General features: G+C 41.9%; 1 protein-coding gene across 1 annotated transcript in view; it reads right to left on the minus strand.

The window, feature by feature from the left end:
- gabrr2a (gamma-aminobutyric acid type A receptor subunit rho2a) overlaps window positions 1-2,002 on the minus strand; it is a 98,518-nt gene extending 96,516 nt beyond the window's left edge. The window contains 2 exon segments of the mRNA XM_033643655.2: window positions 1,626-1,749; window positions 1,752-2,002. Coding sequence (XP_033499546.2) covers window positions 1,626-1,749; window positions 1,752-1,830 — 203 coding nt within the window. The 5' untranslated portion in view covers window positions 1,831-2,002.
- Window positions 2,003-24,892: the final 22,890 nt, after the last annotated feature.

Raw genomic sequence — 24,892 nt, forward strand, 5'->3', positions numbered from 1 at the left:
GATCACTTGAGGCTGACTCCAGAAGCCAGTCAATTCTCATACCCACACATCAAAATGCCCAACTTTACAGCAGAAATAAACATGTTTACAACAGTTTCGGTCTCTGTGACTGATTTCCCCATTCATTACAACTGCATGGGGATGAGTTTTTAAACAACTCACTGGTTTACATTTTATCAAGGCTTAAAGTTATGCATAAATAAGGGCTCAGTCAGATCCACCCCTCGCTCCTCCACATCTTCACCCTCTCCAAAAAACCAAGATGGCGAGAGCCAAAATGTTTGGACTTTGAATGCTTTCAAAATGGTTTGAGCCACTGCCTTCCAAAAGGACTCATGAGTATTTTCTGATCTGGTGCCCCTATCAGCAAAGCTACATTATTTGTCAATTAATTCTAAAGTGAATATTCCTGTTACACCATGACAATATGATTTATATTAAAAGAAAAACCCTGGGGCATAGTAGCGTAGTGGTGCCGGCGCCCCACTCACTGCAGCGGTCATGGGTCCCTATTTCACACGCTGTCCTATCCATTAAAGGCATAAGCCCACAAAAACAATCTTAAAAAAAAAGAAGAGGAAAAACCCTACTAGATTAAGGTTTAAGGGAAAAGATCATGGTCATAACTAAAAGTGGACATTTTGTGACAAACCATTGCTGACTGTCTGTCGGAGCTGGGACAATGATTCCAACATTTAAGTGAGTGATTTGATGATCCAGTCACCCACCTTAGCCTCCACCCTACAAGGTTTTGAAGCTCTATGTCAGTGTCAATGTCATAATTTACACAGCCACAAGAGGTCTTAATCTGCTTAACTTAAGCGCTGGTTGTTTTAGGTATTTGAACAAATGATGGATGCTTTCAGGCTCCAACAGTATGTCAAAGTGTCCTTCTGAATACCAAAGTTCTCCTGATGAGCAGATCAAGAGTCTTGCAGGCAGCTTCACCACCACCTGACAGAGCTGCAGTCCATTAACCATTTTAAATACTTTCACTTACTTTTTTATAGGATTGTTATTATTTCCACTCCTCTATGTCACAAAGGAATCAATACATTTGTTAATGATCTTGCATACACAAACTGTCGGGCACCTTTTTAACAAGATATTCTGAAACAAAGCCTGAGAGATCCACTGCTGACACACCTCATTTATGCAGTGCACAAAGTTCAAACTTGAACGGTCGCTTTTTACAAAAGCAGTAAAGAAAACATCTTTTACAACTAAAATAATACTACTGAGAGAAAAATAAAGAAGGTATAAAGACAATGACCCCAATGCTTTATAACATACTAGATACTATAACATGGTACTCCATAATACATTTTGACTATCTACAGGTGATTTGGCACAAGTGATAGCTGTTTCTTTTGATAAGTGGTCTTTTTTTTATTCTATTTATTAGGGAAGATGATGTAAATCATTCAATATATATACATATCTATCCACTTCTCTGGAGCATCTTAAAACCATCATTGCATAGATCCCAGCTAAATAATGTTCACATTGTCCAGCGGTTACCTACTGTCTAATGTAACCTGATAAGTGTAGTGATAATGACAATTCAGTTGAAAAAAATATTTCATGTTGCACATTTTGGCATCTTGTATCTATTTTTCACTTACGTGCCATGCTTTTGCGTTTCCACGGTACCGGTCCATCTACGCACCCGGTGGCCGTGCTTACGGCATTCACCAGTAATAACCAGACATAGAAGTAAAATCAGAGGTTTGGTCAAATAAGGCATCTTGACGGCGCAAATCCACAGGTGAGTCTCTTGAAAGCTCCTTTCAGTCCGTTCATTCCAGCAGGGCTCAGCCGGCAGCGCATGGTTCTCAGCAGAGAATGGATGTGTCCTCGGTCATGGCATCAGACTGTCTGCCGCGCGAGGCTGCAGGAGAAGAGTGTGTTTGTGTGTGCGATGCTATACACGGTCTGCACTTATCCTCACGAGAGAGAGAAAGAGAAAGAGAGAGAGGAAAGAGAGAGAGGAAAGGGGAGAGACCGACAGCGAGGGAGAGAGAGGGGGCTGAACATCTGTAGCCTACATGCTCCGAGGGGAAAACACACACACACACACGCACAGGGATTATTTGCAGCCTGGCATGACACAACAAGAGAGGCAGATTATTCCTCCCTCTTGTAAATAAAAACCTCATCATAGGAATCACGTTTCACTCAACTCAGGGACATGGCAGAACAGTTTAAAAGCAATCCCCATTTTCAAAGCCGGAACAAGCATTTCTGTGGCCCTGAGCAAAATCATCCACCACCTCTGAATCAGTGTTTTGACTAGTTCCCACGTGATATTTGATTATGGCTGGTGTTGGTTTGACTCCCAGCTCCTCTCAACAGTAACAAAGTGTTCTTGAAGTGTAATTATATGCCTTGCATGGCAGCTCCAACACTCTGACAACATAAATGTCCATGGGTGAATGTTTGGCATTGCAAAGCATTATACACATCAGTGAAGTCAACATCTATAATTTAAAAAGTAGTCAATGAAATATTTTAACATATTTGCAGAATTTTCACTCTTATATACAAAAAAATCAATATTTATTAACAATCATGTACTTACAGAAGAATTTCACTGCCAGAAAGATGGTCTGTTCAAAAAACTGGGTTGTCTTTGCAATAGGAAGATGCAAATACTTTTAAAATTGGTGCTACATGACCAGAGAAAACATGAAAAGGGCTGAGGTATTTGCTTTTGTTCAAAAGGTAGAAAGCCTCCAATTACCAGAATACACTGCCCCACTCCAGACCAATAAACACTCTTGCTGGTGTATGATGAAAGCTCTGCCATTTTTCTGAGACATGCATAACTGCAGACACATTCTATTTGTAGCACACAAGACACACCCCTGCAAACTGCACCCACCACTACTGCAAGACAAACCCACCATTGCAATGGTTATCTGAACTTTGGTACAATGCCACAATATAGTAAATAAATATGAGACCAAATGTAGCAATAATCCACTTAATTCATCATACATGAGGATGTGATTCACTTTATAAGTAACTGTGTCATGAAATCTATCAGCACTGAGATCTAGTCAAGATTCTTCTGTTGTCACAGATGGAGGACAAACCTGTTGTCACCACCTGTGGGCACCTGGAGCTCTACAACTCATCAGAGCTGTACAGAGACAAACAATAAAGGAGAGGTTTCAGACATTAGATAGCAAAGCCATAGGAATACAAGCTAAATTCTGAAAATATATTTTTATGATTTGTGTAATTTATTTTGTTGAGTTGTTTCTTAGCAAAATACTTTGAGTAGTTCAAGTTAGTCTTTTATTGTAGAAATTAAACAATGGAGGGAGTGAAGCAGTAATGTACTGCTGCAGTACGAAAAATGACCAGTCCCGTTGTTCCGAAATCATCATGATGCCCTGTGGTTAAGGTCTGGTATGGTAGCCTCCGTACTCGCTAGGCTAAGGAGGCTACCATACCGGACTTCCCTACCTAGCATCTTCCTCACCAATGCCAGATCAATCACGCACAAAATGGATGAACTGGAGCTGACCATTACTACAAACAGTTACGTCCGGAACAGCAGCGTGATGATTATTACCAAGACCTGGCTACACCCGCTCATTCCCGACGAAGCTATTCAGCTTGCAGGCAGCACCAGCCACCGACAGGACAGAAATGAGGACTCTGGTAAGAGAAGAGGGTTAGGGTTAGGGTTAGCCCTATTACCCTAACCCTATTACAACCTGGCCGAACAATGCCCTGTCCCAACTCCTGGACTGTTTTGACCGGACGGAGTGGGATTTATTTCATTACACTGATGTGGGGGAACATACAGAGACTGTCTTGGCGTATATCAAGCACTGTGTGGACAGTGTTACTGTCGAGAGACACATCAGGTCTTTTCCCAATCAGAAACCATGGATGTCTGCAGAGGTTAAACATCTGCTGAAAAAGCGTGACTCTGCATTTCGGTCAGGGGACAAGGAGCAGTACAGCTTGGCAAGAGCGGAGCTGAAGAGAGGCATCAGGGAAGCAAAGGAGGCCTACAAGAGGAGGGTGGAAGGCCATTTCACAGATAACAACATACGCAGGATGTGGCAGGGGATAAAACATATTACCAACTACAAAGGCAGCTCCAACAGCACTGTCAACACAGACACCTCACTGGCGGAGAAGCTGAACAACTTCTTTGCACGGTTTGAGGTGAAGAGAACTGCTGCAGCCCTGCCTCCTCCACCTCCTTCCTCCAACACCGACCATCCTGTGGTGCAGGAACACGAGGTGAGGCGTGTTCTGAGATCAGTCAACCCGAGGAAAGCCGCTGGACCTGACGGGATACCGAGCAAGGTATTTCAATCCTGTGCTAGTCAGCTTGCTGGGGTCTTCACTTTGATCTTTAACACCTCTCTGTCTCAGAACATTATACCACCCTGCCTCAAATCTGCCATCATTGTTCCTGTGCCTAAAAAGACAGCCCCTGCAGGTGACTTATGGGGCGTTCACACCAAACGCGAATTCGCATATTCGCGCGTCGAGATTACATACAAAGTCAATGCAAAGACGCGATTAGACGCGAATTCGCGCCGGGCGGCGTGATGGACGCGTCTAGCGCGACGCGATAGAGGCGTCTAGCGTGGCACGATAGACGCGAAATTCTCGTCCAACGTCTCATCGCTCGAGTTGAAAATATTGAACTTTTGAGGCGAATTCGCGTGACGCTGTGCCGCGAAAGCCAATCAGCGTTGCGATTCTCCCGACGTCACCGGCGTGTGTCAACAACGTCCAGTTCTTGACACAACAATAAACTGCTACTCACCGGAGACAGATGGACAGACGCTCCGCAGCTGAAATGGAGCGCCTGTAGTTGGTGTCCTGCCAGGAGATCCTGGCGCCAACCCTCGCCAACAGGTCCTCAAACTGGGCCCCAGTCAGCGTGAAGTACCGCTGAAAGCGGCTATCATCCAGACGGAGTTCCTGGAGGAGGTGGTGAAACTCGCCGAGCTGGATGCGCTAATGCAGGATAGGGTGAACCCAAAAACGACGGTGTTTGGCCCTCCGACGCATCTGGGACTTCCAGAGCAGGTACAAAGCAGCAATGGTGGTTATCTCAGCCATGGTCGTCAGTGATGTCTTGACACCCTGACGTCCAGTTGTTGATGCCGAGATGGAGGAGAAACTTATCATTGCGGTGTGCGGCTACCCGGAGCTATATGATACTACGTGTCTACTCTGCAGAGACTGCAACAAAAAGGAGCAGGCTTGGGTGAAAGTCGCCGAGGAGACTGGTCTACTTGGTAAGTTCTGTAAATATGTGTCCTTAATTAGTTTGCAGAATGGTTGTACTATGAACGTTAGCACTAGCTTAGCTCCAGTTAGCACAGCCAGCTTCCCCGCTATTCGCGCGAATGACGCGATAATGCGAATTAACAAAATGGTCAGGCGTCTAAACTCACGCGTTACAGGCGGCGAGAAATTCGCTTCACTCGCGCCCGGTGTGAACGCTACATTAAACAACTACAGGCCAGTAGCACTAACATCAGTCATCATGAAGTGCTTTGAGAGACTGGTCTCTCATGTCATCAAGTCTTGTCTCCCATCATCCTTCGATCCTAACCAATATGCTTACTGAGCAAACAGGTCCACCAAGGATGCAGTTTCCATGGCAACACATGCGGCGCTGAGTCACCTGGAGCAGCGGGACACCTATGTAAGGATGCTGTTCATCGATTACAGCTCTGCATTTAACACCATTCTTCCAAACATCTTGGTCGACAAGCTGCTCCACTTGGGTCTCCCCTCTTCCATCTGCATGTGGGTTACTGACTTCTTCACGAACCGGACACAGGCCGTCAGACTTGGCACGCACCTCTCCTCTTCCATCTCGCTCAGCACTGGTGCACCTCAAGGTTGTGTGCTGAGTCCTCTGCTCTATTCTCTGTACACCCACGACTGCACCCCAGCCCACCCGACTAACACCACCATTAAGTTTGCGGATGACACGGTTGTGATTGGACTCATAACAGGGGGAGACGAGTCCAATTACGGAGACGAGATCCAAAGACTGTCGAGGTGGTGCGGCACAAATAACATGGAACTAAACACAACCAAAACAAAAGAACTCATCCTGGACTTTAGGAGAAAACACAAGGCAGACCCATCACCACTGTGGATTAATGGCGCATGTGTGGAGCAGGTTCACTCTTTCAAGTACCTGGGGCTCCACATATCCAACAGCATCTCCTGGAACATCAACACCACAGAAATAACCAAGAAGGCACAGCAGTGTCTCCATTTCCTCAGGCTGCTGAGGAGGAACAACCTGGAGGAGAAGCTGCTTGTGGCCTTTTACTGGTCAGCCATTGAAAGCATCATAACATACAACATTACAGTCTGGTACACAGGCAGCACAGCTGTGGAGAGACACTCAGTACAACGCATCATCCGCACAGCTGAAAAAGTCATCGGCTGCTCACTTCCCTCATTAAATGACATCGCCACTGCTCGCGACCTCAAAAGAGCTTCCACCATCTCAAAAGACTGCACTCACCCTGGCCATAACCTGTTTCAGCTGCTGCCCTCAGGCGGGCGCTATCAGTCCATCAAAATACACACATCCAGATTTAGAAACAGTTTCTTCCCCCAGGCCATTACTGCAATAAACTCTCACTGACTTTTTTCTTGTTTTGTTTTTTCTCTGTCTGCACTTTATTGCTATTGCACCTGACTACTGCTGATAGATGCAGTATTGCACTATGGACTCTATTTTAATGTGGAACGTGTGTGTATGAGTGATACTTTTTTTTAATGTGGAATTGTTGTTGTGCACCATTAGGAGCAGCATGTCCAATTTCGTTGTATCTTGTATACAATGACAATAAAGGTTTCTATTCTATTCTATTCTATTCTATTCAGTTTGCGACAATTTTTTGTTGGGATGCGGGGTGTGTGTGTTCTCTCTGTTCCCCTCCCTGCTTGTTTTGGTTTGTTTTGTCTTCCCTGTCTGTTACTGGCAGGGTGTGGCTGACTTACTTCTCTGCTGCATCTCCTCCTCCACCACCTGAACTGTATCACCACTGATTGCCACTCACCTCTGCTGCAGCACAAATACCTGGTCTCATTCTCCACTTATTGCCAGTTCGTTGATTATCCTCCAGGGGTAACCAGCTCGGCCCTTTTTTGCTGTGTTTTTGGAACTTGTACTTTCAATCTTTGAACCAACCTGATTTTTGCTAACCTGTGTCTCTGTTTCTTTGTCCTCAGTGCCAGCCACCTTTTCCTCCCTGGAAATTTCCCCAGCCCTGAGTTTTTCCCCCTGTCCTCCCCCTTGGACTTGGTCAATAAAGACTGTTTGTTTGAATCTGTATTGTGGATCCAGTTTCTGTTTCTTAGGCTTAACATTTTATGTCATAAGATCAAGGAACACCACTGACCACTCTAGGACAGATATACACATGGCCATAGGCAGCAGTGTTAAGCCAGGTAGAGGAAAGCCAAATTCTCCGAAAATGAGCAATCGTCACTATTTTGGTCTTAGCCACTCTATTTCATCATAAATGACCCAGAAATGGGGCTCAAAGTACAAAATACCAGACTCCTCCTTTAAGTGGCTTGTGAAAAATATGGTGTGTGAAATAACTGTATGTAGACTACAGCTGTCAATATGTCAGATATGAATAATCAACATTTAGGTAAGTAACTCAGATACCCAGAACTAAAGCACTCAGATCAAGATTTAATAATACAATCAAAAGCAAAGTACACTGAGTTCAGAGGTTGTAGGCAGTTTTGAACAGATGTGTTTTGAGAGTTTTCTTGAAGGTGGAGAGTGAGTTGCTAAGTTCTGGATATATTGAAGTTTCTTGAGTGTTTTGGATGATAAACCATAGAGGAGGCTATTGCAGTAGTCGAGTCTGGATGTGATGAGGGTCTGTGCAGATCTGGGCCGAAAAAGTTTGACAGGGACATCCCCACCAGTGACCAGTGACTATTTGTAGCACTGGGATGGTATATACTGTTGGACTGAGTTAAAATAAATTACAGTTTGTGTGTGTGTGTTCATAATGATCATGGAACATGTCACATGGCTCGATGTTTTGCCACAACCTCTTTGAGCCAATCATCTCATCACTATCAAATTTCAATACAGTTCCTTTTTCTGCATGCATGCAGAGAAAGGGACTGTTAAAAGGGACTGGCAAAAATATGTCAGTGGCCAAGGAAATAATGGACTTGTTGATTAATTCCCAGAGGAAAGCCCTGGATGTCTACACAGCTATGAATGAACACAAGTCCAACTGTTACCAGGACCTGAGGGAGGCCTTGTTGGTCAAGCAAGACATCTCTCCAGACACTTACCATCAACGGTTCAGGACTGCCTCTACACCAGGTAGGGAAACACCACAGGAGACGTACCAATGGCTGAAGGGTTGTGATCATCACGGGATGTGGACAGCTGTTTCCTAGCTGAATTAAAAGTAAACATGTCTGCACAAGGTAGAGTATTTGCTTTGGATAAGGACAAAGGTGAAGTATGCAGGGAAAGAGGACAGATCCGTGGGTCTGTGGGGTTTCATGAGAAGAAACAATATATATTAACAGTTTTTTCTTCCGTTGTTGTTCAGCACTTGTACATGTGACGTTTGTCTTCCTGGTATTTGTTCCTCCTCCACTGGGATTGAACTGCCAAAGTGGCAGTGATGAGTGTGACGTTTTTACCTTATGTTGAACATTTTTCAACTCTTGGTGCTCAGGAAAAACAAATACCTAACCGGCAGAGCTCAGCACAGAACTCATGCTCAGCACCTCATCGCACTGCTGGTATTTGTAGCACAGCGTAAATATGTGGTGCTTCCCTTGCAGAGCATTACAAAAATCTACTGGCCTCAGAAAAAATAATTTGGTGGACACGGGCCCTAATGATCAGCTGGGTGAGACAATCATCCTTAAGCAGCTGTTGCAAGTGCTTCCTCCAGACATCAGGACGTGGGTGAGAGAAGATGAATCGGAGGTTGGTTTGACACCAGTCAATTTGGCCGTTGGCAGTTCCTGGGCCAGAAATTGTATTTTGGAGGAGGCACTGACTCAGCCCAGGGGCAGTCCACCTCCTTAGGCTCAGCCAAGGCTAATGAATCAGGTGAGGGAAAAACTGTCACTGTATATATTTAATTTCTAGTCAAATTATCTAATTAAGATATTAATATAAGATATAATCATATGACAAGGGACATGTTTTTCATCTTAGGTCCATTTCCATCCTCTGCTCCATCCACTGTGCCCACTGTCTCCTCTGTGTCTGCTGCAACCTCAGCTCTACCTGGTAAGTTAACAACAAAACAGCCTTTGTAATTGCTCAGCGTACTGCAGAACATTCTGAGATTAATCATTTTTAATGTAAGATCTAATCATATGAAAAGGGACATGTTTTTAGACAAATGCATATTATTTCAAAACTTCTCAAGCAATTTTCAGTTGTTCACCGGCAGACTGTTTTCTTATTACAAGCTATAGCTGTACTATTTTACTTAGAAAATAAGCAGCATCATTTTCAAGTGTAATATGTCATCTAACATGACTAGCTTTTGTTGTTGTTTTTCATCTTAGGTCCATCTCCATTCTTTGCTCCATCCACTGTGCCCACTGTCCCCTCTGTGTGGCAGTTTATTTAAAACAAAAAATAATAAAGCAGATTGTGTTTACAGTAAATAATAGTTGGCCTAGATGACATTTGGTATCCCACTTAGTACTATATCACTTTGAATATTAAGTGTAAATCAACCCCAGGCTGCTCTTGTAGCTGAATGTGCTACCATTTCAGATTAAAAACCATAGATGGGTAAAACATGCCACGCTGCTCTTGAGGTTTTATGTATTGATTCTCTGTGTGGCCAGTAGGGGGAGTTGCTGACTTTGCCAAATATTAATTGAAAGATTTTTCAGCAAGTTTGCAAATCTGTTGTCTGCTTCCATGGCCTTAATCACTGTGGATTACAATCTAACTACAACAAAAAGTTCTCACTTCTAGTTTTACAAGTGTATCTGTAATGACAGAGTAGAACATGAAATAACTTATAGTAGGTGTGTAAATGATCAATAATGAGTATTATTGGCAGTAATAGAGGGCCCCAAAATCAAATTTTGCTTAGGGCCCCATGGAGGCTTGGACCGGCCCTGGCCAGCTGCATAAGGACTTGGCATAACTGCAATCAGGAAATCTCTTTATCACCCAGCGCTAGCTAGCTAGATGTACTTTATTGATCCCAAATAGGGAAATTCTTTTGTTACAGCAGCAGTGTATTAAGGCATTGTATTGGAGCAGTCACAGTCAAAAACACACTAATACACATCTCACACTAAAAGAGTAAAGTAGATGTCAATAGAAAAGCTAACCTTAGCATACACTGTAAGTATGAGATATGTATCTATAGGTTATCTATAAAATATACAATATAAAGAATATACTATAATTCACTATAAATATACTATAATGCAAATACTTAAATATGAAATTGATCCATAGGATAACGTACTACCTGTATATACATAAAACAAATGTGCAAATTTGTTGAGTTTGAGTTTTTTAGAATGCACTGAGGTAGAGTTGAAGAGTAAGATGTGCAAATTTTCCTAGTGCAATGTTTTTGCAGAGCAAAACAGAGGAGAGTTTAAGTGTTGTACAGAGTTATTGCTTAGGGCAAGAAAGATTTTCTGTATTGGTCCTAAAAGTGAAGCAGAACCAGTCTTAAAGCCTGGTATACACTGTGCGGTTTTGGGCTGCCCCAGACAAAGGATGACCAACATGAAAGAACATGGCATGGCAATATCTTTGTCCGTGGCTCTAAAACGATGGTCCTACATTGCACAGTGAGAGAGGTTCAAGGATGACTGTTGTCACGGTCTTGTGGTCAGAGACAGCCTGGGATAAAATTCTGACAGTGTCAGAAATTTGGGATGGCCATCTCATGTTGTTACTGCTGTTATGATGAAATGCAGCATGCAATGACGCACTGATCAGTGCAATAATGCTACATGCTAAATGCGAGAAGACACTAATAAATACACAAAATTGGCATGTCAAGTTGGTCTCTTTTCCTCAGCCAGGACCGCATCCACATTCTCCTCCTCCTCCTCCTCTTTTTCAGACTTTTTTTGGCCACACTTAAAGACCGCTATTGCAAGGGCTCGATTCATGTTTGTTTTAATTTTTCTCTTACCACTACAGCAACGTAGATGGATGTCGTATGCTGATGACGTTTTGTTCTTGTGAATTAGCATCAATGGACATGGGTCTTACCTGCAATGCAGTAGGTGTTGTCATTGTAGAGTCTGCAAACATCAAACTTTATGTTGTACCTAAGTTTATCAGATCCATGTCGTGCTGTGTAGCTTGCACTTAACTTACAAGACTGCTAAAATCTCACAGTCTCCAGGAAGCCTTAGAGAAAGAGCTCTGCTGTCTGCCAGTAAGTGGTGCAGAGGGTGGTCAGGATGATCCATAATAGATAAATTTTTTGTTTAGTGTCCTCCTCTTCACCACAGCTTCTAAGGTGTCAGGTTTGCAGCATTTGGCATTTGCCAAAGAACACAATCGGTGTCCAGTTCTCCTCACAGAGGAGAGCAGGTTTACACTAACCACATGTGACAGGTGTAAAAGAGTCACATTATGAGTTGTCCTGATACAATTCACTGAAGTTTGATGAGCCTGTGATTTCACTTTTTTACTTTGATTTTTGGTGTGATTCTGAATCCAGCCCTCAGTGGGTTGGTGATTTTGGTTTCCACTGACCATTGATATGTCACTTTGTTCTCAACAAATTATAAAAATGTACAGTAAATGTACAGTAAAGATTTTCAGTAAAACTTTGAACTTGAATAATTCATTCATCAAGATCTGATGTGATTTAAGTAACCCCTTTATTTATTTTTTTGAGCAGTGTGTTTCCTCCTCTTATCTTTCCTCAGCTCCATTCTACAACCCCAGCATTGCATCTGCATATCTCATGTCTCTCTCCAATTTACAGGCTTTGCTCCACAATTGAAAATCATCATCTTAACCTCGGAAATTTTGAAGAGTGGAATGTTTTTAGGATCTTCATCAAAAACATTCTTAGTTTGAAATCTGGAAATCAGTTTAGTTCCATTCAAATACGTTGACAAAAAAAAGGAACATAAGAAGGTGAATGAAATTTACAAAATTAAAAACCTAATATGCAGTTGTTTTTTTCCTTTTGATTCAACTTGTTCAGAATGATCATAAATAAAACTGCAAAAAAACAAAAAAAACAAAAAAAAAAAACCTGATTCTGAAAAGGTATGCTCTGAATGTGCTGTGGTAAATAATTATTTCAAGTGTAAGTGTATTGGAACAGAAACACTTACATATGGGGCCCTATTTAGATGTCACAAGTGTCATTGCTATTTAGATGCAGGCACAGTTGTCATTTTCACGCCCTGCACCCTCTTCGTCTAACTAGCAAATGAACTTGTGCTTCTCTGGGTGTGTTGGTCTAAAAATGAGGAGTGGTCAGGCGCAGTCATGGCGCGTTGCTAGTTAGATGACATAAAAAGCAAATGCGCCAGTGACCAACAAAAACCTGGTCTAAAGTCAACGGCGCAGTATTTCACTGTTAAACAAGTTAGTAATATGCGTCTCTAGGCCGGTGCACAATGCGCAGCCACAGGACCAGCCCTTCTTGCACCTTCAGGCGGGGGGTTCAGGATGCTGGAGAGGGAGCTGGGCTCTCTAACCTCCTGGGTTAAAATAAAATAAATTGAATAATTTACAATTTGTTGACAGCGTTTCTTTTGTGCGCGCGCGCTCTCTCTTTCTCTCTCGCAGTCTCACTCTGTTTCTTTTCTTTTTCTCTTTTCTTAGACTTTTCTAAGATGACAGATGCTGAATATATACTCCCTATCTGATGCTGTGGCTGTTTGTGGCTGGCTGAGAGGGATGTGAACTCATTAGTTTGCAGCTGTGTTAATCAAATCAGGTTGGGTTTCCATTACGCGTGCCAAACGTGCCAAACGGTGCCAATCCCCTTTGATCTGACATCAGATGTGACGGGACATTCGATATAGAAATACATTTATCGTCTCCTCAGCTGTAAAACGCTCACTCTTTCCAGTTGGTAGGTCCAACATCTAACCGCCATGCGCTCCAATCGCACCTATTTTAAAGGGAATGAGAGGTGACACTCTGATTGGCTTATTGAGTGATACGCCCAAAACACACCCATGACTAATTCACAGAGTAAGTCCAACCCTTTTAGACTCTCCGCCATGGCGCACAGTCTGAAAATGAGCTGTCTATCTAGCAAGTGACTGGGACACGCCCATGCGCCACATGCCTGGCGCTTTGCGTTTTAGACCATCTAAATAGGGCCCATGGTGTCTAACAATACCTTAAAGCTTTGTCCCATGATTAAAAATCAATCAAGGTAACCAATCAGTTTACTTAGAAAGTTAAAAAAATTAAATGTCTTTAGAATCTAAAGACACTTAGTTGGAAATCTGAAATAAATTGAGGATAAATAAATGAATAAATAAGTAAAAGGTAAAGATGGTTGACATAATCAAAAATCTGATTTGCTTGCCAGATCTGTTTTCTCATAATTTGATGAAAAAAAGTTAAAGAAAACGTAATGAAACAAACAATATAGAGTGTGCCAGTACACGCGGAACTCCGGGGTCCATGTCATTGGTCCAACAGCCCATTGGTCCGACATCCCATTAGTCCGACGGTCCGCGGTGCTGAACAGGCTCCCAGTGGGAGTATTTCTGCCTTGATGGTGCGCCGCGACCGGCTCTGGGTCAGCTGGGAAAGGCTTGAGGCGAAGCAGGCTCATGGCTTATGTGTTTGCCACTTTCTTTTTCATTTTAACCCACACCATGATCTTTTCCTAACCCTAACCAAGTGGTTTTTGTGCCTAAACCTAACCAGACCTTAACCACAGGGCATCATGATGATTTCAGAACGGACTTCGGAACAATGGGTTTAATATGGTCGGAACAATGGGATGTCGGACCAATGGGCAGTTCCCGAACTCCGTTAGCGCTTTTAGCACTTCCGGTTCTCTTGTCTAAAAGTCAATACGTTTTTTGAATGGGATTTTGGTAAAATGCCTCAAATAAGGTCTGTGGTTAACAAAAACTTAGGCGAGTTTCAGGTTTTGTTCTACGACATAAAACACGTCAGTAAATACCCTACTTGTGAATTTCAAAGCTTTTACGTGTCGTAAAAAAGGCGGTTGCTAACAAGTTGCTCAATACGACTGCAAACCCTGTCGGGGACATTAAACGTCATCACCCCCGAACAGGCCAGAGTGCTGGCAGTCTGCCATTACAGCTTCTTATTTAGCTTAAACAGTCCGATTTCCCCATTATACAATGTTTTTAAAATAAAGCGGCCGAAATCAGTTGAAAGCTTAGTGGCGGTGACATCGAGTCATGCAACCGTGGAGTAGTCATGTAGTCCGTTAAAGCCTAACGTTAGCTTTTTACTTCTGGCGATCGCATTTAAGCTTCAAATACGGTATGAAAGGTGTTCATACAGTACAGGCCAAAAGTTTGGACACACCTTCTCATTCAATGCGTTTTCTTTATTTTCATGACTATTTACATTGTAGATTCTCACTGAAGGCATCAAAACTATGAATGAACACATGTGGAGTTATGTACTTAACAAAAAAAGGTGAAATAACTGAAAACATGTTTTATATTCTAGTTTCTTCAAAATAGCCACCCTTTGCTCTGATTACTGCTTTGCACACTCTTGGCATTCTCTCCATGAGCTTCAAGAGGTAGTCACCTGAAATGGTTTTCCAACAGTCTTGAAGGAGTTCCCAGAGGTGTTTAGCACTTGTTGGCCCCTTTGCCTTCACTCTGCGGTCCAGCTCACCCCAAACCATCTCGATTGGGTTCAGGTCCGGTGACTGTGGAGGCCAGGTCATCTGCCGCAGCACTCCATCACTCTCCTTCTTGGTCAAATAGCCCTTACACAGCCTGGAGGTGTGTTTGGGGTCATTGTCCTGTTGAAAAATAAATGATCGTCCAACTAAACGCAAACCGGATGGGATGGCATGTCGCTGCAGGATGCTGTGGTAGCCATGCTGGTTCAGTGTGCCTTCAATTTTGAATAAATCCCCAACAGTGTCACCAGCAAAACACCCCCACACCATCACACCTCCTCCTCCATGCTTCACAGTGGGAACCAGGCATGTGGAATCCATCCGTTCACCTTTTCTGCGTCTCACAAAGACACGGCGGTTGGAACCAAAGATCTCAAATTTGGACTCATCAGACCAAAGCGCAGATTTCCACTGGTCTAATGTCCATTCCTTGTGTTTCTTGGCCCAAACAAATCTCTTCTGCTTGTTGCCTCTCCTTAGCAGTGGTTTCCTAGCAGCTATTTGACCATGAAGGCCTGATTGGCGCAGTCTCCTCTTAACAGTTGTTCTAGAGATGGGTCTGCTGCTAGAACTCTGTGTGGCATTCATCTGGTCTCTGATCTGAGCTGCTGTTAACTTGCGATTTCTGAGGCTGGTGACTCGGATGAACTTATCCTCAGAAGCAGAGGTGACTCTTGGTCTTCCTTTCCTGGGTCGGTCCTCATGTGTGCCAGTTTCGTTGTAGCGCTTGATGGGTTTTGCGACTCCACTTGGGGACACATTTAAAGTTTTTGCAATTTTCCGGACTGACTAACCTTCATTTCTTAAAGTAATGATGGCCACTCGTTTTTCTTTAGTTAGCTGATTGGTTCTTGCCATAATATGAATTTTAACAGTTGTCCAATAGGGCTGTCGGCTGTGTATTAACCTGACTTCTGCACAACATAACTGATGGTCCCAACCCCATTGATAAAGCAAGAAATTCCACTAATTAACCCTGATAAGGCACACCTGTGAAGTGGAAACCGAGAGAATGCCAAGAGTGTGCAAAGCAGTAATCAGAGCAAAGGGTGGCTATTTTGAAGAAACTAGAATATAAAACATGTTTTCAGTTATTTCACCTTTTTTTGTTAAGTACATAACTCCACATGTGTTCATTCATAGTTTTGATGCCTTCATTGAGAATCTACAATGTAAATAGTCATGAAAATAAAGAAAACGCATTGAATGAGAAGGTGTGTCCAAACTTTTGGCCTGTACTGTATGTGAAGATTATCTCGCTGAACAAAACCTGTAAGTATCATAAACTTGTGTTAGCCACAGAGCTTATTTTCTGACATAATCCAAAACGCAATGCAAAAATCACATTCACTTTCTCTTTCTCTCACTAAACTTCCAGGTTTTGACGTCAGCCCTGGCACACTCTATTTTTAAAAAGGTATATAAGAAATATTCTGCGGAAAGAAGAAATTGTCAAGTGCAGGTATATTGTGACAGTACACTTGAGGTATCAACCCAAATTTACAATAATGACTCAACAACAAAAAATTATAAATTGAAAGAGTGAAAGAGTGAAGCATTTTACGTAACTTCTATGAATTTGTGAGGATTTGTAATTTGAGATCTGGAACTCAGTCCAATGTCATTAAAATATGACGACTAATGAAAAGAAGTTGATAAACAGTTAAGATACTTTACATCATGAAAAAGCTGACGCAAAACAACACAAAAAAAGGAGTGAAAATATAAGTAAAGATGCTTCCCATCATTAAAAACTTGATGTGCAGCCCAGCTCTGTTTTTTCAATGACTTGATTGATTTTTTGAGAATAACTATAAAAAACAGAACAAAACCAACCTTATTCTCAAAATGTGACCATTGACCAATGAAATGATCCCTGCCTCCTTGCGGGCGCGCTCACTTTAGTTTTAGAGTGTCCCACCCAGGCAGTTACTCTTCCACTCCGCCCTCCAGGGCTTTATTAAAAGTTCTTCCCCTGCTTTCTTTACGACTTTTGGAATAAAGGGAGTGTTAATTTACACACGTGCGCGCGTATTTTTTACTATAATAACCGCATAGAAGGCCTACACACAGTGGAAACCGCTTAGAGTGATCACTTCCGTCCGGGTCAAATTGATCACTATAAGCTTATAATTATTATAACCAATTTCTTTTTCTTTTTCTTAATTTCTCATGCAGATTACCATCTAATCGACATTTGTATATTTGTTAGGCTACATGAATATTCCTCTCATTCACCGGCTTTCTCACTACCGCTGCTCACTCTCCTCATCCATTCTCTAGCTCGCTCGACCACTGCTTCTCTCTCTCTCTCTCTCTCTCTCTCTCTCTCTCTCTCCCTCCCCTCTTTTTTAAAATCTGTCTGGAAGCCATCAGTAAAGCCTAACTATACTTTTACCGTTATCAAAGAAAGACAAATGTCCTCTTTCTTGCTAGTAATGTTTTTGTCTTCCCTTATGGCAGGGTTGTAAAGCGTTACAGGTTGCATTTCTCCAAAAGCTGATTCTGGTTCAACTTTCTTGCCGCGGCGCCCACTCACGCAGCCTAATGCACAACCATCCATTGCCAGCTGGTGACCTGAGGCTGGTGACTGTGGTTGCCAACCGTCCCGTATAATACAGGACAGTGTGGTAGGCCTATTTGGAGACTAAAATTCATGTCCCATATTGAACCAATATGGTTCCCATTTCACTGCTGCACACCACAGGCACGCTTGAGCAGGCAAGAGTGAGAGCATATAGAAACGTTTAGAGGCGAGAATGAGAGAGTCCTGAAAGTGAAGCAACTGTACACGATGACCCAGAAGAACTCATACCAAAAAGAGCAGTGTTTCCCCTATATGCAACTAACAGCGGCGCACCGACGTTTACAATTCTCCTCTGCTCTCTGTATCGCGCATGGCGGAGTTTCGCCCCGATGCGCCCACACACACACACACACACACACAGACAAAGCACACACACACAGGTGAGCACACTAGAGCACAGCTCGGGCCACATTTTCCTGACCGAAGACGACCCGTCCCGAGTCCGAAACAGTTATAACTGAGCACAGCACTAATTAGAGCTTACATCGGGCCCAAAAAATTCAGCCCGACCCGGCCCAAGCCCGTGCAGGTTATGTCCGGGACCAGCCCGGCCCGTCCAATTAATTGTAATTATGGGCCCGAGCCCGATTTAAACCCGACATTTTTCAATAAGTTGGCTGTTATAATTAACGCTATGGACACACCGAGTGCGTAAGTGCCGCGGAAGTCCTGCGAGTGTACTTGCAGGCGCTTGACTGTCCACACAAGCAGGGCATTTCTCCTGCACTCTCCGCGCCGCTTAAACATCGACTCCACTCATCTGTTCCCGTCAGTACTCGTTTTTTCACTTCAACGGGCCATTTTAAACATGGGTAAGTCCATATTTTCATCGTTTTTTATAACGTAATAAGTTAATGACAATTTGTCATTGCATGTCCATGTATTGAACGTGTTGGGTAAACACTGAATGAATAGGGCATAGCGCCTTTTTTGGAGGCACGGAAAGTCCCTCCCACTTATCGCTACCACCCCCCACCCCTTTCTGTATGTGTGAATTGCAACCCCCAACCTGTAGCCATTTCTCTCTCTCTCTCATATCTGACTCTCTCTCTCTCTCTCTCTCTCTCTCTCTCTCTCTGTCTCTCTCTGTCTCTCTCTCTCTCATATCTGACCGGCCCGGCCTGGGCCCGTCAGAGGGGTGGGGGGTCCTGGCCTGACCCGGCTTGGGCCCGCGGGCCGGGTCGGGCCGGGCTCAGGCTCGGGCAGAGAATCTAAGCTCTAGCACTAATGGAGCAGAGCGTGTGTTGCGTTCAGGCGTTGTCAGGTAAATAACAAATTCTGGCACTTGAATAGGCCATAGCACAACACAGCAGCATGTGAAGTTGGCCGAACCTGAGCAAAATGCCGTGAAATACCATGAAACCGATATGATTTTTTCTTAAAACCGTGATATGAACATTTTGCCATACCGCCCAGCCCTACCAGATCCCCTCGTCATTGCCACCACCTCCACCGTGCCACGCCCTATGAGGCGTCCACCCATGGCTTGTCCCTTATTTCCATCTCTGGGAGTTGGCAACCCTACTGGTGAAGCGTGCATATTGAAATCTTTTTTTTTTTTTTTTTTTTTTTTTTTTTTCTTACACAACACCCTTGACCTCCAAATCTCTCTTTGTTCCTACACCCCTGGTGAGTAGTGGTTTAATAATAGATTTCAATTGCAAATAACTAAATATATCAGAGTCTTCTAGGCTAAATTGTGATTTTAATTCATTAAAAGGAATAATGTCTCCATTTGATACAACTTGTCCCACATGTTTTATATTGAACTGTTCCCATTTACTATTTTTAAGTATTTTGCCACCTGCAGTGAATAATGTGTTATTCCACAGTGGGCAGGAGGGTGAGGAATCACCACTGAAAGAAAAGCATTTTTGTAATGTTTTGATAATTTCACATGAAAATTCTAACAAAGGGTTATTTAATTTGGGAAGTAATTTTACGATTATACCACAAGCTTGATAGAAATAGGTCCTTATTATGGTTTGTTATGATTTGTTCTTCTAACCAGTCCCAACTTCCATTTGGTCTCGCCAAGGGCGTAGGTTTGATTTTCACATTGGTAGGGACATAAAAGTGCTCCACGGCGGCGACCTGTACATTGATGATTTTTTAATGCAATTTCATGTCATGTGAAACTGATCACATATCTACACTAAATACAAGAATGTCTTGGTTAATATATTCTCTAATGTTATCAGTTACATGAATATACACTGATAACTTCACCACATCTGTCCGTATGTGCTTCCCAGGGTAAACTATAATAATAACAATAACAGTATACTCCGAATGGGCGTAAATTCAGTACCAGCCTGCGGTCTGCAGTTGGGTTGGTAATAGTGATCGGAATTGGTATTGATATTGGGTAAAAACATATATTATGCATAAATCAATATTTTTACTTACCCCTAGTCACAATGCTGTATCTCACTATCAACATATATCCTTCATGATTCAATCTGAAAAAAATATTTTTTTCACGGACCGTTGAGAGTTAATGAGTCATTACAGACACTGCTAACGGGGCTAACAGCTAACGGTTAGCGCAGCTAATCTATGATAACCATGTTATTTACAAAACGTGCACACAGAAATAGTAATGTTTGTTCAATCATTGTGTTTATAGACTTTACAAACACCAGATTAGTCTAAACGGTGATATAGTGACGTGGAAAATGTGAGATATTCATATATATATGGAGCTAAACTCTGCTGGTTTTCTACCCAGAAGTATTTGTAAACAACAAGGTGATTCCCTCCTAAGGGACACTAACAACTCAAAGTACATGTCAAATAAAATTTCTCCAAACATGTTTCTTGTTATTTTAGGTAGTTATTATCACGCTAATGTATGTTCAAGTGTTCATTTCCCCCGATAAGTTGGTTTTAATTCGTTAATTGATTCTATAAACACAGTCTGACCATCTCAAGCTTTTAATTTGGTACTTCCGGTGACTGGCAGTGTGAATTTGCATATTAGCTAAATATTTAGTTTCACCCAGGACATTTAGATTTAACATTTAACATTTAGATTTAGATTTAGCATTTAGATTTAACATTTAGATTTATATTTAACATTTAGATTTAGATTTATATTTAGCATTTAGATTTAGATTTAACATTTAGATTTAGATTTAGATTTAATATTTAGGTGCCACATTTAATATTTAGATTTAACTATTTAATATATTTCTAAGTTAACAAATATTTCTGTAAATGTGGTAAAAGGTGACATTAAAAAATTCACAACACTTTTTTAAACATTGTTTGAAGCTAAATGTGGCAAAATGTTGATGTTATTTTCAGCGTGAGCCACTTTACAAACGGCACCCCATAAGCACAGCCATAATGTCAGCACAAGTTAGTCAGCTTCATCATGTTAAACATGAATAAAATAAATCAACAAAAATGTAAATGCTCCAAAATACAACTGTGTGCAAAATGTTGCACTTACACCCAATATCTATTACATAAATATGACTCAGTGTTGGTCTTTTTACTGGGAGCAGTGGATCTGTATTCTCCTTCTCTCCTTCACACACCATGGATGCTGAAGACTGTCACTGAAGGAGCTATTATTTATAGTGTTTACACTTTATTTATTCAGACTGTTTCTATCTTACTACAAACATTAATTTGAACTGTGTCATCACTACATGACATCTATGATTGCTGATGGAACATGTGAAGTGGAATTTCATGTTCTCTGGCATATAATATTGATCTAATAGTTGCCAAACTTAGCTCAGCTAGTAGGCAATTAGCTCATTAGCATCTCATTATCTAGCAAAGAGTTGCCAAGGAACGCCATTCAGTTAGCCTAACATTAACAGGTGTTTGAAGCTTATTTATTGAACCAACCGACTCACCGTTCACACTCGGCGCTCCGCTGTGGAGCGTCTAACGGTGACGCGCGTTTATGTGTCGTTCCATCACGAACTGCCGTGAGTTGTACGGTGACGCGCACCCACAAAGTCAGTGGAGAGAGCGGCGCTGGGGAGGACCAATCACACGTTACAAAATAACGGTAGAGCCAATCGATGAGCAATACGAGATTAGAGGTGGGACGTATGGTAGACACCAACGACTGTTAACCCTTTGTGTACCATATTGAGCGGACGCTGACAGCCAGTGTTTATATTGGTAGGGACAATACAGAAGGGGCTGAATATTGGTAGGGACGTGTCCCTACCGTCCCTACCCAATCCTACACCTATGTGTACTCGCACTATTGTAGGCCCAGTGCAGTGGGTATCTTGAACTGTATGCTATATAATACTGTTGCATGTCTGGTAAGCCTATTCTGCCATTATTTCGTGTGTGTATTATTTTTTTGTAACTGATCCTTGGTTTCGTGTCCTTCCATGGGATGCTGGATAGTTGTTTGTTTATTTCATTGAACCAATTGGGAGGGAACTTGAGTGGATTGATGGATTGATTTACTATTATGTCTTTGAATAGCAGCATTAGAAGTGGTGTGAGGGTGTCTTGGAAACATTTATAGAATTCAATTGTGTATCCGTCATCACCTGGTGTTTTACCAGTTGAGAGGGTTTTAATAGCTGATTTAATTTCATCCTCCTTTATAGGTACCTTTAATGATTCCCTTTCTTCTTCACAGATAGGTGGTAGGTGAAGATCTCTAAAAAAGTTTTCCATCTCCTCATCACTGCCACAACATTCTGATTTATATAAAGCACTGTAGAATTTGGTGAATGCCTGATTAATTTGTGCTTGTTCACACACCAAGGATCTACACCCATCTACATCATGTATGCTACTAATTGATTGACGGCACAAGCATCTTACCAGCCTTATCACCAGATTCAAAGTATTTTCGGAGTAACTGAAAAAGAGCAAATGCATTTTCCTCATGTAAAAGAGCCTGCAGTTGTGTTTTAATGATAGACATTGAGTTTTTTAATTGTTGGTTGCCAGGGTCCAGCATATGCTTTGTTTCGAGGGCCTTAAGTTCAGTTATCAGACCATGCTTCTTTGACATTTTTTTCTTTTTTCTTGGTTGTTGAATAGCTTATAATCCATCCCTTCAGGTTGCTTTAAATGCTTCCCATACTGTCTGTATTGACTGGACTGAATTAAGGTTAATGCAAATGTATTCCTGTGTTTTTTCCTTTAACATAGATACAAAATCTTGATCTTTAATAAACCTCCATTGTCTTGCTCTACTGTCAATTACAGATGGGATAAACCAGACCGACAAAGGAGCATGGTCTGATAAAATGATATTGTGAATTTTGGAATCAATTATGTTACCAGCCAAAGACTGTGAAAAAAGCAGATAATCAATCCTAGATGATGAATTGTGGGCATGAGAATAGAATGTGTAATCATATGTGTCTGTATTGACAATCCGCCAGACATCACATAGTGCAAGTGAATTTTGTAATTCAATTAAAGCACTGGACAGTGCAGCATCCGATGGGAGGGGGAGTCCAAACCTATCAATTAAGGCACTGTTGACCAGGTTTAAGTCCCTACCAATCATGATAGGGCAATCAGCAAATTTAGCCAACATCAAGTTTAACTTGGAAAGGAATGTGTTCTGCCTGGAGTTAGGAGAGTACACATAAACATTTTTCATTTTGGAGGAAACCTGACAATATAATGTATCTACCCTCTTTATCAATTATTTGATTGGCAACCTTGAAAGATATTCTTTTTGAGATCAAAATGCAGACCCCTCTAGATGCTCCACTGCCAGGTGCTGAGAAGACTTGACCCACCCATCTCTGTCCAATTTAGCTGATTCCATTTCATTTAAATGAGTCTCTTGAAGCATTGCCAAGTCACAAGACAGTGATTTTAAATGTGTGATGATTTTATACCTTTTCACTTTCTTTGAAATCCATTTCACATTCCAACCTATCATATTAATACCATTTGATACCATGAATTATATTTTTGACATTTACCGTCTCATCCTTGCATATTCTGTACCAACATAGATGGATATACAAGATAAACAATACAAAACACAGAATGGTATAAAATATGCCATGAGGCAAAAGAAAAACAAAAAATGCAACAGTGATGGACTTATTGTCCATCCCTAGACCGCGAGCCGCACAGTGGGCCATGCTGCCCGCACCACTCTGACCCCCAAATTAAGCCAGTTATAGTCTGAAACACCACTTGTATATTTCAGCGCTAATTATAATGATGAGGTTCACTGCATCATTTATCATTTTCGACATCTGCGCATTGCAATGAAAAAAAAATCAACATAAACCTTTTTACCTTGTAAAAAAATACAATGAATAAATCGCCCCCATTTCCGATGTCACTTGGCCGAAGTATAGGTATAATAACCATGGATTTAGACTGATAAAGGGACAAGAGGAGGGGACATAGCGTAGCGCTGGTGTGGTTTAAATAATATCTCTAGTGATCACCCTTGTGTAATTGAAATTATGCCTCTAAAAAAAATGTTAAAATAGTAGATATAATGTATCTAATATTCCCACTGATATAATTGAAATGATGCCTTTAGCCAAAAGCGCTAATTGAAATAATGTCTCAGATAGTGTGCTGCTTTAATTGAAATTGTACCACTTTTAATAGCGCTGGTGTAGTCAGAGTAATATCCAATATTCGTGCTGGTGTAACTAAAATCATGCCTCTAGAAGTAGCACTAGAGTAGTCAAAATAGTGTTTCAAATACTGCGCTAGTTTAATTGAAAATATGCCTCTTTTAATAGCGCTGGTATATTCAAAATAATGTCTCTGATACTTGAGCTGATGTAGTCAAATTAATGTATAAAATTATTTCGCTGCCAAACATGAAATTATGCCTCTCTAAATAGCACTGGTGTGGTAACAAAAAAAAAAGGTCTATTATTTGCGCTAGTGTAGCTGAAATTATGCTTCTAGGAATACCGCTAGAGTAGACGATAATGTCTCTATAGTGTTTGCCCCCGTATTAACCAAAACCCTTGGGCAATCTTTTTTTCAGGTCTGCGGCAGCCTCTGCAGCACTATTATAGATGTGTTTCACCTCATCGATTGTGCGGTGAGCCGGGCTGGATACAGTAGGCCATATCGGAGGTCCGTTGTGTTAAGTTTCCCTCTGATGTTGTCGTATTCCACACTCCTCCTTGTAATCTCCACTGGGAGATCCTGACACCCCGAATAATTTGCCTCTCCAGTACAGCTGCTTTTTCTTGGCAACAGCTTCGATGTTTCTCTGTCTGTCTCCCCATCTCAGCATGCGAACAAGGTATGGGCGTGGTGGTTCTGCTGGTGCCAGACGAGGCCGCAACGTGCGGTGTTGTCTTTCAACTTCTGGTGTTGGGTCGTCATCTTTGAGATCCAGAATGTATCCCAGAATGTCGCAGATCATCTTGTCCGGATTACCAGCTTCCATGCCTTCTTCCAGCCCCACGAAAACCAGATT

The sequence above is a fragment of the Epinephelus lanceolatus genome, chromosome 15 (assembly GCF_041903045.1).
Source record: "Epinephelus lanceolatus isolate andai-2023 chromosome 15, ASM4190304v1, whole genome shotgun sequence".
Taxonomy (NCBI): Eukaryota; Metazoa; Chordata; class Actinopteri; order Perciformes; family Serranidae; genus Epinephelus; species Epinephelus lanceolatus.